Genomic DNA, 17,567 nt, shown 5'->3' on the forward strand with positions numbered 1-17,567 from the left:
AAATCTGTGGACATGTATATAGAGCATAACTTCTCATTTCTTCTTCTTGTATTTCCTGAACAAATGAAAAAGCAATGTACATTTAAATTATTGCATATGTCCTGCTGTCTAGAGGGCCTGTCTACATTATTTGTAGCTTCCTAGGCCACAGCAAAAAATTCTGAGGCTTCTGATGGTATGTTTGTTTGCTTTCCTCCTTCGTTTACTGTGAAGGAAAGGCTATTTGCAAAGTTTTAATTTTGACTTTTGTATTTACAACTGTATTGGGACTTCAAAACATTCAGATGAATATTAGCAGGGTAACAAATCTCATAACTGCTTACAGAAAATTGTTTTTGTGTGAAAGTGGAGAGGAGTCTTCTAAGAACGCAGGACTAATGAAACATGAAAAAATGCTGATTGGCAGCCCTTCATGGCGGCTTCATAGTGTAGGAATAGAAATTTCCTGCACACTTTGCAGCTCATGTCAGAAATAAAGTAATGTAGCACTTCAGGAATGAGGAAATGATGTGTGAGCAAGAAGGCTGAAATGTAGTCTCTAAAACTAATAGGGTATTCCAGAGGATCTTTCTAGAAATGCATCTTCCATTGTCTTTCATTTAATGGTAATATTATTTCTTGGGCTTTTTGGTGCTTTTTTTTAGGGGGGTAGGAGGCATAAATATATTAACATAACTGATTGACATAATTATTCCTAAAGCATTAATTTTATTCTGATTGAATTGTCAGTTGCACACACAAGATGATTAGCTGCCTGTTGCGTATACAGGCCCCAGTTCATGTGTTTTTATTGGCTTTCTTAAAAATCACAAAATTTGCAACACTTGGTTGCCATAATTAACGTTGTTAACACTGTGTACAACATTTTCAGCCCAGTCACTGCATTTTAACTTGAGTTTTGTGTGGATTTGCTATAAATGAGACCTTTTCTTATTTTTTCAATATGTACAATATAGAGCTTTAAACAGTCAGTTGTACTATGTCATGAAGTGGTACTTAATTTATAAGGATTTGCCAAGTCTTGTGCTCTAAGTAATTTCTAAAATGCCTTCAACAGGACACTGATTTGAAAAAAACAGTTGATGAAAGTGCCCGGATCCAGCGAGCGTACAACCACTATTTTGATCTGACCATTGTAAATGACAACCTAGACAAAGCCTTTGAGAAGCTACAGACTGCTATAGAGAAACTGAGGCTGGAACCACAGTGGGTCCCAATTAGCTGGGTATATTGAGCTTGCTGAAGATGAGCATAAGTAACAAATAAAATCAACTGCAGCAAATAAACTAATGTGACAAGATGTTGTGTAGATACCAACGATAACCTGCGGCACCTGTGCGTTTTTACTCTGTGTATATTCAAAAGTACACTATTCTGACTTTTTATAAAAAGAAAAATGTTGAAGGGAAAGTGTACTTAAATATGTAATTTATTTTAATTTTTCTAACTTTTTACAGATAACCTTTCTATTCATATCACATGAAGGAAATGCGTTTAAGCATTTTATATGTTTTGATTTAGTACCTTTGCCTTTTTCATCTAAGAAACTTTCAGTCATTCACTTTAACATTTACATCTTGGTCTTACATTTTCACTGTGATTAAAAAGAGGATACTTGAAACAATTTTTGTAAAACTTGTTAATGTCAGTGTTTAACTGGTCAAAAGTCTGTAGCTTTTATTAGGAAAGAACACTAATTTCTTTTCTTTTTGTTTTTTTTTTCCTTAAAAATTAATAATTTAATGGGAGCAGAATTCTAACTACTAAAAGCAACAACCAACACCCAGCTCCATTGCTCCAGCTTCTTTCTGCTTAATGTTGATGCATTCTTGATGTTTCACAAATTCCTGATGTCTCTTGATTTAGACAACTGTACTGTTCTGTAGGTTCCCTTATATGTGTCTCTTAAAATAACATAAAGCAATACCTTGCAAGCTTGGTTAGTTCTTGGGAGCTAACCTGTTAGCCTGTTATGGTTGAAGTACCTACGTTAGAAAGCTTGTATGCAAGGTATTTCAGTACGATGGTGAAGTAGCCTAGAGAGAACCTGATAACGTGGAGCCTTGTAGAGTGAAGCTTAATGTTTAGCACTGTTTTTTCACACTTGTGAAAACACATTGCTTAAAAAAAAAAAAGGAAAAAAAACCACAGTATTTTCTTTTCTTAGGACATTGTTTGATATTTATATAGTGATCTGTGGCTTGATTTCCTGTGATATTTAGCTGAGTTCTCTATTATCTTTTGGAATATTTGTGTGATAAACTGTTGTATTTTTGAGCGTGATATAATGGAATTTCTGTGCTTTTTGTTGCATTGTGTTTTTAATTGATTTTTTCATCCAATAGCTTGTGAATTGGAAGCTTACTGCTAAAAAGCAATGTTGTTTATACTGTTTTTGTTTTACAATATTTTCGTTTAGGTTTAGTGACAATTCTCCCCTTAGTAGGCTCATTGGTGCAATTCATATTAGCTGCAAGTTCATTCATCAAAACCTACGCTAATGTAAATTTCTGCTTGACAAGAACAAAATGAAAATATAGCTTGCCACTAAGACTAGCTCTTTTTGTGCTCACATTTTATATTACCATCTTAGCTGTTGTATATAGTAACATACACCATCAATTATCAGGTTAGGTGTCTAAACACAAGTCATTGCTCTTCCACCTGGTGACAGGCACCTGGCTTCTGAATTCTTTTTCAACACCAAAGCGTGACACAGAATGCTGTTAAAAAGGCAGCGTCCTCAGAACTGTTTCTGAAGGAAAAGAAGCTTCTACACTGTAAATCAGTGGTGTTTCTGGGGCTCTTAAATACTTCTTTGTGCACAAGGGAAACTGTTGATATGTGGTATAGGAAACGTGTAAATCTAGAACAAAACAGAAAATCAAAAACACCCCACCTGTATACTATGGATGATATTTAAAAAGCCTATCAAGTTGGTTGTTTGGTGAGCGGGGAGGGTGGGGAGCAATGTGAGATCCCAGTGTATTTGGAAAATATGAGTCAAAAAATGTGTGTGAGCACAGGTCATCGGTGTGGCTGTTAACACTGAGATTTCAGTCTTTTAGAGGGAATCTGAAATTTTCTAAGGAAAATTTGTACCGCTACTTTGCTTTATTGTTACAGTTTTCAGGATGCGTTTGCTCTGGTTTTAAGTTTGGCAGAGCTTTTAAGCGTGGCAGCAGCACAAGACCTTTATTTGCCTTTCCCAGGAGACATGTTCTGTGATCCTGTCACTCAGAGGCTGCTTTGAGAAATGGATCAAATGTTTTATGTAGCAGCAAAGATAGCAGAGCCATTGCTTGACTATTTTGATGACTTACTCTTGGCACTACAAGCTGAAATTGACTGAACTGTGTTTGTATACTGTGTAATAGAAGACCTACATATGCTGTAAATAAGATGTGCTAACTGGACAGATACGATGCCTTTTCGTTGTAAGTTAGAAAATGCTCTATTTGTGATGCCAAAAGTGGGCTGAGCTCACTCTTCCTCAAATAATGGAATGAGAAGATTCTTCAGTTCCGACACTGTTGTTGTTTCTACTGCAAATATCACTTTTTCATCTGTTTTTTTCATACTTTTAGCCAAATGAATCACATGAAACATGGGCACCAAGGTTTAGTAAGGAAAACCGTGCTCCTTCTCTTTCCATCTCAGAGATCACACTGTCAGAAGAGCCTACCTAGCAAGCAATCTCCAAATAGCCATGCATTTGCTAAAGGCTGAAACTTCAGCTTGTGCTTAAGCTCCACATAGCGTTTTAAAATCTACCACATTTAAGTTAGCACAGCAGAGCCTAGCGGCTGACCCTGTGCTGTTAATGTTGATGCTAATGAGAAGTACAATTCTGAAGCAGTAAGAGATGGGTTGCTTAGGTTGCATTCAAGGATCATTATCAAAGTGACTGCAGGTTTTAATGGGATGGTTACATGCAAGTGTTAAAAAAAAAACAAAAACCAAAACACACATTCCTTGCATCTGTTTGTTAAATTATGCAAATTGAGAGTCCAGATTGGCAGGTTTATAACATTTTGGATTTTTTTTTAAAGCAAAATCAGATTTTCATCAGATATTCTGTTAGTTTGTCACTACCTGGTAGGATTACTAGAATAACAGTTACTTTTAGTAAAACAAAACAATACATTCTTGGAGGGTCTTAGAACAAAGGTGCCATTGCAGTTATATACACAGTGGTGATAGACTCTACCTGTTCTTTAAAGCAGATCAGAAGTTAGATAGGCACCTGCACATTGTGCAGTTAGGGGAAAGATGCTTCGAAAGGCTAGGTTTGAGCAAGTGAAAACTTTTCATATAACAGCTGTGTGAAGTATTCCTGGGGGATTTCAAATAACGAGGATTTCATGTATCTCATTCTGTATGAAACATTCATTTTCCAGATACAGGAAAAGTTTTTACATTGACTGTTAATAACAATAGGTGTGTCTGAGCAAGGTGAAGATGCTGCTAAATGTTTAAGATATGTGGTATGTATCACAAGATAATTATTTAAGTAGTTTAGAAAAGTGAATTATCAAATAGTTGTCTGTGTATATGTATGTATGTGGATGGTAAAACAAAAAATGCTCATGTCTGCTACCACATTACTATCTACCATGACTTAATCCAGAAATGTACCTGCATGTGAGACTTTAGAACTGGTACACTTCTCTACCTGGTTTATTGCGTTTACTAATGTATATTTTTCTAAATATACAGATATTTCAATCTAAAAATTCTATATTTATCTGTAATTTCTATGTTTTAAACAGTGCATGAGGTGCTGTAAAATTCTGTACATATAGAGAGACTTATAAAAGAAACACTGTAGTTGCCCTGTGTATGAAAAGTTATACATAAAAGTACAGTCAGTACGCCAAGACCCCTAAGTTATTTCCTTAAACGCACCAAAAATTCCTGTAAGTATACACCAACTTCAACTTTAATGTAAATACTCTGGTGTATGTATACCCAAGTGATTGATTACCTTGCTGTCTCTTAAGTTACACTGGCAGGCCTACTTGAGGTTCCACATCATGTGCAAGCTGTAGGCAATTAAGTTCAGTTTGACAATATGTCACCTTGCATGGACTTACTTACCAACGGCTTTACAAATGATCTGCAGATATACAATGAGGGTAAAATCACGTACTGATCCAGGCATGGGAAATAAATTTACACCCAGTGCAGTATTCTTCATTTGTGCACAGTCCTCAGGTCAGTGCAGCTCTGTGCACTTGGTCATACAAAAAAAAGCTTTCTGGAGCAAGACAGCAGATCATCTCTTCAGTCTGGAATTTGTGTTTACATAAGCTGTCACATCTTTTACAGGCTCAAAGCGGAACAATTTTATTTTGCTGATCCTCTGTTCTAATTCATTGCATCTTCTAAAATCACACCTAAGTGGTTTGCTGTATGAGTTGCCTGCAGCTCAGTGTTAAGGAAGTTGTCTGTGGTTGGTTTGTTGGTTTTTAAAGGGCGATTCAGATAATAAATAGGAAATTTTTTTTCTATTTTAAACACAAAAAATTCCTAGCTAGGGACCCTTTGGAGCCAAGTTTGCCTCTCTGCTCTGCTTAAGTAAGGACCAGTACAGAGTGACCAAGTAGAGCACAACTCCAGAAATTGGGAGATCTGGGTTATTGCTGTTTTTACACAAACTGCTAGTGTGAACAAGAACAAATTCAAACTTCCTTTACCTTTTCCTTGGTTTTCCATCCAGTCTTCATCTATCATCTTCATTCTGATTGAAGGCTGAGGCAGATACCACTTCTCAAAGCATCTATAGTGCCTACTGCGATAGCTTCCCAGCCGCTCGTTGTGCCTGCAGGTACAGCTTTAAGACCAGTTACAGGTGGAAGTCTGTCACATCTGTTATGCAAACGGATAAGGATTATTTACTTCATGCGGGGTTTCTTGCCTCAGCCAAGTTCTGATGCGTTAAAGCACTGTGTCGTTATTGCCAAACTTAATGATACTACTTCTGCAACAGTGTTAGAGATCAATTTATCCGTGTTTAGGTAGTGGTTAGTTGATGTGAGGACTTCTAGTCTGTTAGACCTCTTGCCTTAAATCTCTCTCTAGCTGTCAGTAATCTCGGGATTTCTTTAGTTAAGGTACTTTTATTTGCTTTCTCTGGCAGACTGTCATTATTGAAGGGGGTGAAATGAAGTCCTGCCCCCCTTCCCCAAACAACACCCAACCCCACCCTTCAGTCTTCACATTTTAAAGAACCTTACTGATGTGAATTGTTTGGGATTCCCAACTTGTCTCGTAGAGGTAACAGTGTTCAACAGAGACAACGGTATTTAAGAATGGTGTAACTTAGTGCTTGCAGTCCCAACACTAAAGAAATGATCCTAATACATTAAAAACACTTGTAACGAGTATTAAGAGGCAGCTTTGGCTTCCAAATACATTCAAAGTGCACTCACACAGACATGTAGAGCTATGTAGATAGATAAATTAGTCTTAGGGTTAATATACTGCAAAAAATTCAAAACAGTGTCTGCTAACTTACTTGAACTCTTCATTTTGGACCACAGTGGGATACTATTCCACAAACTGTCACTTGTTGAACTGCTGACTTCTTACTTCATTTACTGGCACTGAAGCTGGAATTGACCTGCACAGACTTACAAACAAAAATTCCAGCTTGGTAAAGGCTGTTAAGCAGTTTCACATCCAAACTTCTTTTTTTTCCCTTTAAGGAGAGTTTCAGTAATATTTATATTTTATAGGATACATTGCATTTAAAGTAATGTGAATTTTGTTTTCAATATTTTTAACCCTTTCTCCTGCTAGTTAGGTATAGATTTTCTTTTGCTGCTAGTGCAGTGGTTGGATGTGGAATATGACCAAGCTGCAAGGCTAAAATGGTTAAAGTAGTCTTGGAGACACTTTCTCCCACTTACGCTTTTCCTTTTGATGTCATCAACTGCACACTAATGCTTGTCCATGCAAGTCTGGCTGTCTTCACAGCTGATCCAAGTCATCGCTTCGTAAGTAGCTAACATTTACCTAGAATACAGTAAAATCTCTTCCAAAAACCCAAATAAATTCTCAGTTATTTGATATCTTATACATTACATACTATAGAGCAAAACTAATGATAGTGCTTTGCGCAGTTCTGGGAGTGGCAGCAAAATTGTCAGCTGTCAAAATTGGGCTTTTTTTTTTCTTTTTTTGACTGATTTTTGTTGGTTTAGGTCTTGTACACAATTATATAGGGAGAGAACTGCTGAAAAGGATTTCTTCCCCTCTAAAAATGCATGTTGAGCTTTCCCTCCCCGAGTCCTGCATTATACATTACCTGTTTGTAACACTTGAGTATTCTGATAGAAGGGGGAACCTCCTCCTTAGGTTTTAAAATACAAGAAAGTTTGCCTCCCTCTCACCCCAAACTGGGCTAAGAACTATAAAGTCTTGTTTAAGTAAGTGTATTGCTTTAAATGTGTACTGAAAGTCTGTCACTGTGCATTTCTTTACCTTGCTTGTTCTCACAAGGGTTTTTCTTTTCCTATTGGAAGCTTTGCATGTTGTTTTTTTTTCCTTCTACAGAATACTAAACTGGATTTGACACTTGTAAAACTTCAAGAACTGCTCTCCTGTAAAAAATACATTTTATTAGAATACATTTTATTAGCTGAAAACATCATACAAAAGAAAATTTAACTATTTCTAATGTGAAGCTGAAGATGATTTAGTACCTAATTGTTTGAATACAATGCTATAGAGCAGGCCTGGATGGGACTTGTTAGTATTCTGACTTGACGTTAATAAAGTCAGCTAATATGTAGGACATTTTTAAATTGTAACTTGTTTTTTAAAACCCCCATTGTCTGTTTCACAGCTAATATTTTCACAATAAACACAGCCAAGCATAAAAATATTAATGTAAAAATTGTGAAATTCTGTTAATTCCCAACGAAATATTTTTGTATATAATAAAGATTTAATATTGAAAAACTGCAATTCTCTGATTTTTTTTGGTCATACAGTGAATTCTAGCTAAGTGAAGATGCTCTCAGGAGGCAATCTGAGCACATCTGCCTTTTATCTTAGCCTAATCCTTCACTGCTGCAAACCAGTTCCACATCAAGTATTTCCTGCTACACTACTGTTAGGGTACTAGTACAAAATCCTCCACTGACCAGCTCACCTGAAAGGTTGGTCTTTGCACTGGGGGTGGGAAAGGCTAAATTCCGTACACTTGTAAGAAATTCTCTTGTTCTTTAAAACACGACAAAGATCTTGACTTTGCACTTACTGTGCTTAGGGTTGTCTCCCGATACGGCAGGCCGGGGAAGGAAAACTAAAAAGCTTTTTCATTTTTCTGTACTGTGTCTTTTGCTCTGAAATTGTGAAACTTCCTGCCCAGAAGGGGGCTGTCTGAAATCCCTTGAAATCGCATGTCTCAGCACAGACTTCAAACACACCACTGCAGCTGCCACAAAGACAACAAACGGACCCTGGAGCCCACGTGGCAGCTCTGCTTCAAGGTACCAGCCTGGGGTCTGCTCCTCTCTGAGGTGGGTGTAAGCACCTAGCTCTGTACTCAAATGCTCCTTGCCTGGCTCTTCTAGCACTACAGATTTTGCTCCTGGATGCACCATTGTGCAGCCTCAGCCGCAGCAGTGAGGTGTTCCACGCGCAGTGCCAGGAAGGGCCTTCAGTTTAGAAATAAAACTTTTTCTTCTTTTTTGGCTTTTGAATGCACCAGCACCCCTTCCCCATTCAATGTGGAGTCCCTTGGGCCTCTCCAGCTAGCCTACAAACGCCCTTGCTGAAGTTGGGTTCCTTCCTTACTGTCTAAGTACTCCAGCATTACAGGACTCCATCTCTGTAATTAACAAGTGCACAAAAGCCCAAGCGACTCAGGCCTGTTGAGTGCTGGTTACCGAAACAAGGCTGAGCCTGCAGGCTGCTGGAGGCAGCGTGTGCTTTAAAAAGCAACCACTGACCTCAGCTTCCCTCGTGCTGATCTGATTCCGAATCACAAAGGTGAGGCTTCTTCCCCCTTCCTCTTGCAGAAGGCAAAATTGTATCAAAGGGAAGCAAGGCTTCAGGGAGGGTGCGCTGGGAGTGAAACGAAGCCTTTCATGAGGCAAGCGCCAGCCTGCTCTGCAGGACCCTAGTGCCCTTTTACCACCCCTGTTTTCTAGGGAAACCCCACCTAACCTCGAGGAAGCAGTTCCTGCGTGAGGCCAGCCTGTCACAAGGAATCAGCTTCATCAGGGATGCAGCAAGGAGACTCTGAACTCATTTGGATCAGTGCAGCTTAGGCTGGGTGCATGAAGAGGCTATCCTTGTTTAACTTAGGGAAAGACAGGACAAAAGGTACATGGAGAAAGACACGCTGCCTCTGCTGCTGCCTTGGGTCTTTACAACCCCAGTCCCGGCTATTTTGAATATTTATGTGCATAAGAATCCTGCTTTCAGGAACGTGCAAGAAATGAATTGTTACACAGAGAGACATGAACGTATAAATTGCTTTAGCAGCTCATTTTTACCCACCTATGCTACTCTGCTTTTCAAAAAGCATTCTAGGCTATCTGTTCATCTAGAGGTGCTTCTGTGATCCCAGAGGAAAGGCAGCACATAAAGGACAGAGCCAAGACTGGTGGCTGCCATGCACAACCACCGGCTTCTGCAGGGAAGAGGATCCATCCTAAAAGCAGGGCAGGTAGAGGAAGTGAGAAGCCAACAGACCCAAGCAAACAATGACTAGCAAGTGGAGGCAGAAGGGGCAGAACCCCTTGGGGTCTTTTTCCTCTTTAACCAAATCCGGTCTCCTACATACACAAGACAGCCCACCCACCCTGAAAGCAGTTACACAACGCAGCACATGTAAGGCTTACACCAAGACTCTGAAGACCAGGACAAGCGAATAGTAGCACTACACGGATTCACACGTCCTCTTAGTGCCTGTGTGCACCAACTTTCAAAGCCAAGGGTATGATGGGAATCAAAAAAGGATAAGCAGAAATCGCATACATTAAGTTTTAAGTCATTCTATTGTTTTGCTATGACATTTAATACAAATTTGATAAATTAGTTACAGAGGCAACTTTTGAGCAGTGGCTGGCAGAAAAACCTTCCCGTTTACAAACGCACAACTCCTACAAGCACTCCTACACCCCCCCAAAAGGACATTTCCATATCCACCAGTGCCACATTCAGGCAACACTGTGAGCTTCATTTTACACACGAGACACAGAAACGCCAACACTTCAGTCTGCAAAAGTATCTTGCGCTCTCAGGTACGGAAAGGTACCACAGTGCTTTTTTTGAAAAGTCCATTTTCTCAGGGAAAGCTTAACTGACATGAGCTTTTGAAGACTTCTTGGGCGATCTGCTCAAGACCATGGGGGAACAGAGCAGAAAACTGAAGCTATGATTCCTACCCTTTATGTAAACTGCAGGGCCTGTGCACTGACCAGCCCTCCCTACAGACACCTGCTTGCTTCCCTGTCAGCCATCTCAGTCTTACCTGAAAGCACCGATATTCCATTTATCTGGAACAACATCTTCCCCAGCCCATATTTACAGTGATCTCCGCTGCGCTTCTGTCCCATTCACACGATCACAGAAAAGTATGATAAAAAAAGACAAAACATCTCAAAGCACAAAGTGCTTTGCTCACTCTTTGCCATTAGTCAAAGGCATAAGCAAAACACCCGCACTGAAAATGTCACATCGATGAAACGATTGCTTTGGTGGAGTGCTGCAGGGACATTTCGTACACACATACCAGAAGGCATCACAATATCTCAAAGAGAAAGTTCAAAATGCAATTTGAACAGCTGAAATTTGCTACGCTGAGTAAAAACTTAGTTGAAAACAGAGGCATAAATCCCTAAGGTGGTCTTAGTTTTTCGAAAAAAGAGTTTATTATTTCCTGCAGCGTGCAGTTCACATGGCTTGATGCCAAACTACACTTAAGAAATGAAAACCTAATTAAGTACCTCTTCCAGAGCCCTCCACTTCACCTCCTCCAGATTGAAGGCATTCTGCACCTCAGGTCTCAAATGAGCAAAACATACACTGCACTGCAGAACCTTGGATTTCCACAGCCTGCTTGCCTGCTTACAAAAGGCAGTTTGTACTTTGCAGTTTTCTCCCACGCATATTAATGCGAGCAATCAGGTTTCTACCGCTCTGCAGATCTGACAACTATCAGAACAGCTATGTTCAATTTCTGTTCCAGGCTTTTCTTTTTTTTCTTCCTCCCCTGCATTCCTTATTTACTTATTTATGTATTTTCCACTGCAGACATTACCTTAGTGAAATTGCGGAGCTGCAGCTCACCTTCTTACGGCAGCAGAGGGCTCACTGCCGCCTGCCTCGCCCCCACGGACCCCCCAGTACTCAGCTGCTCTATTGCCAGCTCACACACCTCGGGGCTATTGCACAGCTACAGAAGAAAGAACACGCTGGGACAGTGACTGCTCAGCAAGGCTCCTATGCAGTCCCAACTAAACTATGAAGTCCGTACAGTGCAACATAAAGAAGGAGGGGGAAGAAGCGAGGTTCTCTCGCAGTGACAACTTTTACAGAAGACTCTGTCATTTCCAAGTTAATGCTTGATGAAGCAAAAAGCCTTTGCACGACATCAAATCTTCCTCTGTCAGTCAGAGTAGCCACCAAAGGACTGCTCAGTGCCAAGGTGCCGTCAGCTGAAGCGATATTAGGCTGTATTTACGAGACAAAGAGACAGAAACAGAGGCATTAGAAAGGCTTTTCAAGCAGCACTGTTCTTTGCATCACAGAGCTTGGTTCTTTCCTACAAAACCACTGGAGAACTTACAAGGGAGCGGTAGAAGGGCAAGATTCCCTCTACCATTACCTTTGACAAGCACAAGGTACTCGTCCAGCACCAAAGCTCACCTCCCCACAGCCATGTTTCAGAATGCTCCGTCATGACGGCCACTGCGCTGACAGCTGGAAAGAGGAGGAGGGAGCGCTGCTTCTCTCACACGCGGCACGGATACCGCCTTCACACCCAGCCCTCAGACCTGCTCTGCGGCACCCTTGGAGGAGAAACATCTCTCCCACTGCTTTTTCCCCAGTCCAACTTCTCTCGCTGCAGATTACACTCAACTCACTCTCATTCTGAGCCAACGGCAGCATTCACCTTGTCCCTACATGTCTGAAGCTTTTTACTGTAATTTTTGTCATTGGGCTTAAGGAATTCAGAGCAAATGCCAATCCTGCCCCATTCCTTCAGCTGTTTTAATGAATGGCCTCAGAGATTTGCCACTCCAAATCTGCCAAGGCCCAAGCGCTGCTGGTATCAAAGGGAATTTCTGTTTCCCAAGGGCAGGTGATTGTTGTTACTGAGATTTAAGAATGGGTTAGGGAGACTGTTAGTAAATTAAAATTCAAGCTAAAATTACAATTTTCTTTTGCTCACGGAATCTCCTAAATGCAGAAGCACTTCAGAGGCTAGGTACCCACCTGCAAACAATTCCCTACATTGTTTGCCACCGTCAGGCTCTGACCTTGCCTAAGCAGTGCCTACAGCTGAGATCTGCCCCAGAGCCTGACACCTTCTTTATCGGGTGAGAAACACAAGGAGGCAGAGAACTCGGTCGTTACTGCTGCTGGTGCCCACATGCCACTTTCTGATTACTCACCAAGCAACACAGTGCCGGAACAACCTGTAGATCACAGCAGGCACGCAGCAGGACAAGAGTGTAATCAGACAGCTCTGTGAAGGAGACATTAACAGGGAAAGATTGTTTCCAGTGAATGCAGCACAAGGCTGGCTGCTGGAGATGGGACTTTCTTAGCAGTGAGCTCTGCTGTGGGGCTCTCCTGATGAGCACCAGCGGGCGAGCTGCATTTCTGAGGCCACCCGCAGGTACAGCACTTTGTGGAAATGGACGCTGAAGACCAAAGTGATTCTACAGCGAGGGAAGCTGTGACAAGTGCTCTGCTGGGCATTTGGAAGGGGCTGATCCAGCCCTTTGCCTGCTTCCCAGACTGCAGAATAAAGTGGAACGGGCAATGGGTACAAGCAAACCCCAAGCTGACTGTCCCCGTCCTGGACAGAAAGGCAGCTGGTAGGAGAGGGGATCTCCTCCCCATTGTTCTCTTCTCCTCCCCAGGCACCTCCCCACTGTTTCAGCCTGAGCCTGCAGGCTGGCTGAATGATTTAGGCCTTGAACAAAACAAGATCCGCCGCTCTCAAAGTCTGTATGAGTTGCTGACTTCAGCAAAACCACAATTTGAGAGGAATGACAGAGCTGGCTCTGCCATGGGGCAGGGAGATGGACAAAATGATCCCTGCGGTGCCCTTAAACTCTGTAACTCAAAGGCTGTAATTTCTAATAGAAGCAACAGGCAGGAAACAGCTTTTGATTCTCCATCCAGCTACAGTTCTGCATGGACGTCAGCAGTAGCCATCATGTCTAAAGCCAGGTGATAATGCAACACACTCAATTAACTGTGCCCTGCTGTTAATAGCATCTGACAAGTATTATCACATCGGTGGGCCTCTGTTTTCCACTTCTTTTGTGCGTCTGCAAATGAGTTAAGCTTCCCTACCCGGGTACTGCTCACACGTGGATGCACAGGGACATTTGCTGCACGGTGCCACGTCTCACTAATACCACACCTGCCTTCCCTTCGTTATCTTAATGTCAGGAAACTTTATGTATGAGAAAGAGGAGAAAAAGCCAGGAAAGAGTCTATCTTGGATTTTGCAGGTGACTTTTAATTAACACTGTGGGGCCAACTAGATTGTGAGGATGGCATTTGTTTGACATTTGTGTTTTATCTCCTTTTGCAGTAGCAGCAAAACAACCCTCTAATTGCAGTGTCTCTACATTAAATTCATTTTTGCTAAATATAGTTTGGACCTCGACAATATATGCTGCTCCAGAGAAGACAACACCCAATTTGTAATTCTCAGCATTTAGGCAAGAAGAACTCTGGCATGCATCAAGAACAGAAATTAGCTTGTCAAACTGGAAATGGCCACATTCAGCAGAAACCGAAGTAGAGCTATCTTGGGGGAAAGTGTATTTACGAGCAAAACCTGTCAGAGATCAAGGGCTGACTTTCATTCATAGCCAGGAATGGCTAGCAGAGTATACAAATCGCAGAAAAAGGAACAGAACACATTACATTCAGTAAACTCACCAACTGCTCATCAAAAAGAGCCATAAATATGTTTTACACTGAGGGAGCATTTAAAAGGGGAAAAAATCATAATAAAAGGCTTTTCTCTTCATTCACAACATACCGCAGGCAGCACTGATGAGGAGGTGAGCAGCTGAGACCAATTTCTCATCCTGAAGCTGACAGTTCTGCAACAATACCTCATTACTGCACCCTAAGAGCTGCAAGAAGTCAACCAGGTCTTGCTGTTGTGCAGGTTTTAGCTCCTTCAGATCTGGCTTGTCTCCTCTGCAGATATCATCTAACTGGAAGCAAAAGAAAAAGTAAAACTTCTTGAAAACAGAGAAGTTTGAGCAAAAGCTAGTGCTAGTTCTATTCAGAAATTACTTTTAGGAAGCAAGCAAAAGTTTCTTTATCTTACCACATCCTCCAGGGCAGTTAGCATTTCTTCACGGAGCAGGAGTTCACACAGGCTTTTATATAAAGCTCTTTGCTTTTCTTCTGGGAGCTTCGCAAAGGGCTGGAACTGAGCCTTCAACCATGATAGATCTTTCCCAAGAAAGCAGTAAAAAGTACGAGTAAGCAGTGCTACACAAATGCCAATAAAAACAGTTAACATTTTTGCTATGCATTTCATAAGCGGCTGTATCACTGCATCTTGACATCCCGATTTCCATCAGCGCAAGTCATAATGAAAGGCTGGAACGCATCCGAATGCATTTCCCTAATGAATCACTGAAACATCATTGAAAATACTGAGATAAAAAAATACTGCTACTAAGGATCAATATTCAGCGTTCGGTATTTTTACTATTTAGATGTCGGTATGTTAATGTTCACCGAATTAACCATATGCTAAGTGTGTTGCTTGGATGTTCATCTCCAGAGGATGTTCATTTATAAGGCAGAATTAAGCGTTCTGCTCATAGCCCGACTTTTTAAATCTGAGGGTTAATATGAATCACCAAGGCAATGGTGTGAGTACGCACACAATCAGAAGGTCCTGTTGTGACGATAAATTGTCAGGGTCCTCATATTTCATCACACGGATCGAAGAATTACACCCCTTCAGCCCTAACCTAAAAATACCTATTACACTTCGTGACAAAAATATTTTCTCGATTCAAACACTGAATTCATTACAGCACAGACAATAGAAGCAAATGAGAGATCACTGCATTTCTTTTTCCACAATCGGTTATGATACTACAACAGAGAATTTTATGAAATCAAATTGCCATTTATGTAAAAGAAAGTAAGTTTTCAAGTCAGTGATGTCAACTGGAAGATTGGAACGTGCTCTTCCACATTGCAAAAAATACGGGCATTCAAACTTTCCTAACCTTGTTTTAAGAGGAGCAAAGAAACTTCCCTTTATGTCACTTCAGTGACATGTTCTCTTTTAAAGACGCCTTTTCTATCTACAAATCACTTTATGAAAAAAACGCTCACCTACAGGCAGAGTTTTTTTGGGGGTATCTCATGCAATGGTATGACTGTCTACCCAAATAACAGAACAGTAAACCTACTTTAAATTGCTTTAGGAGAAAAAAAATCCTTTACTTTTTTCTCTAAGCAAGTGCACGTTAATTAATAGAAACTTTTAAGCAAAAAAGTTGTGTCTTTTAAGCAAAAAAGGCACAAAGATATGTCAAGCTAAAACAAAAACTGAAAGAGTGGCATACTGTTCTTTCACCAAAAAAAAGTTTTGTTTTGTTTTTTAATTCTACACACAGAGATAGTCATTCCTCTCAGACAAGTCTACACTAGATAATCAGAGAACTTATTTCAGGACAACGGATATCTGCCTTGGTCACAGTTAGTCTATTGAACAGCCATGAAAAATGGGTGAAATTTAGAGATAACAAAAGTAACGTTCATCGCCAGAAACAGCTGTAAGAACTCTACCCAGAAGTGATGAAAAGGGAAGTGCGTTCCGAGGCCTTGATTTGTTTTCCCCTTTTTCATTTCTCTTGTGATAGTCCTGCCCCTCCTGCATCCCTATCAAAAGCAAGTTGCGCCTGGCCCATTATACCGATTTGCAAACCTCCACTTAAATCATATTTTAATTTCATCAGCCTTAGCTGCTACCAAACATCTCTCTCAAGCTTCTCAGAAAATAATGAGGGTAAGTGGAAGAGGAGTGGGGTATGCCTCTGTAGTTTTTGAGACTTAAAATAACCTTTAACTAATGAGCTTTACTGAGAACATTCCGTGACCCTTTCTGTATGAAAGCATAAATCATCACTAATTTTACACAGCTTACCCAGAATATTAGGTTTTTATGTCAGCTCTGTTATATTTTAAGATCATATTAATGGCAAAGGGATTCAGTGTGTTCCTAGGGAACAGTCCTCTGCATGTACCCATTGCAGAAGTAAATCTTTCTAGTCTTTCAGTGCATTCTCCCAGGAGTTCCTGATAAGGGCTATCAAAATGAGCTAACAATTTCTTAGGTACTACCATACCAGATGATTTCCTTCTATCTTGTTGCTTAACTCTCTGTAATGTAATCACATAAAGCATTTCTGGTAATACCTTGTTTCAATACACTTAAAGAAGCATCCCTGGGAATGAGGTTCCTAGCCCCAGAGTACACCCCATTATCAACAGCATCTGGCTGATACAGAAACAAAGCATCTCTGAACGGTGCTGAATGGGGATAAGTTGAGCCTTCTGTGCTTTCTCTTTCAAAACCTCCTTGTTGTTCATCCAGCAGACAGAATTCTGTAATTAGAAATACAATTTAAAAAAATCATGAAATGCACAAGCAATTACTGAATGAGATGCTAGCTTATATTATCCAGAGTTCTCACATGTGATTTCTTCCTACCTCACCTCTTCCAGATGGAGATAATGCCAGTGGTTGCTATCTGTATGCTGTTACTGCAGCCTTCGTGTCTGATGCGGTGTGCACCAACACAGGTCTGTGCTGCAGCTGCCAGCTACAAAATGTGACACCAGCTTCTGCGGATTTAAGTAACAGAGCCAGCAAGTAACACGAAAACTGAAAACTTCCCCCAGACACTGGAAACCTGAATGCTGCGGACAGGAGATGCAGACATGGGCTTGTTGTTTTGTTTTGTTGTATTTTCTACCACTTAGGAGGTGCACTGTCACAGGAGCAACAGAATCCACTCATAACGTAGACACATGAAAGCACTTTCTGAGACTGATAAAAACTCTTGAGTGTCCCTCACAGAGCTTCTTCTGGTCATGGCATTGACAGACACCTCTCTCTGACTCAAGCCACAGGTCCATCTCAAGTTCTCCAGATGACTGAACAATAGTGGGCTTTCCAGGGTCTCTAAAGGACTTCACGCAGCCATGTTCACTACGGCATGCAAGGACTTCATGGAGAAAATCACAGAATCACAGAATCATCTAGGTTGGAAGAGACCTCCAAGATCACCCAGTCCAACCTCTGTCCTAACACTAAC

At 40.8% G+C, this 17,567-nt stretch overlaps 2 protein-coding genes across 26 annotated transcripts in view; one reads left to right on the forward strand and one right to left on the reverse strand.

Moving 5' to 3' along the window:
- PALS2 (protein associated with LIN7 2, MAGUK p55 family member) overlaps positions 1-1,286 on the forward strand; it is a 51,571-nt gene extending 50,285 nt beyond the window's left edge. For all 9 annotated transcript variants that reach the window (XM_080577885.1, XM_080577886.1, XM_080577884.1 and 6 more), the window contains one exon: positions 1,058-1,286. In XM_080577885.1, the coding sequence (XP_080434011.1) occupies positions 1,058-1,234 (177 nt within the window). In that variant the 3' untranslated portion in view covers positions 1,235-1,286. The remainder of the gene's footprint in view (positions 1-1,057) is intronic.
- Positions 1,287-6,520: 5,234 nt separating this feature from the next.
- GSDME (gasdermin E) overlaps positions 6,521-17,567 on the reverse strand; it is a 35,790-nt gene continuing 24,743 nt past the window's right edge. For 12 of the 17 annotated variants that reach the window (XM_080577894.1, XM_080577891.1, XM_080577896.1 and 9 more), the window contains 5 exons: positions 16,666-16,854; positions 14,549-14,676; positions 14,252-14,432; positions 12,639-12,712; positions 7,780-11,694 (listed from right to left, as the gene is read on the reverse strand). In XM_080577894.1, coding sequence (XP_080434020.1) covers positions 11,464-11,694; positions 12,639-12,712; positions 14,252-14,432; positions 14,549-14,676; positions 16,666-16,854 — 803 coding nt within the window. In that variant the 3' untranslated portion in view covers positions 7,780-11,463. Of the gene's footprint in view, positions 6,635-6,914; positions 7,021-7,489; positions 7,608-7,779; positions 11,695-11,848; positions 11,944-12,638; positions 12,713-14,251; positions 14,433-14,548; positions 14,677-16,665; positions 16,855-17,567 lie in introns of those variants that run through there. The other 5 variants (XR_013945658.1, XR_013945659.1, XR_013945660.1 and 2 more) reach the window with 5 other exon arrangements.

This window comes from Anser brachyrhynchus, assembly GCF_964034855.1.
Source record: "Anser brachyrhynchus genome assembly, chromosome: 2".
Lineage (NCBI taxonomy): Eukaryota > Metazoa > Chordata > Aves > Anseriformes > Anatidae > Anser > Anser brachyrhynchus.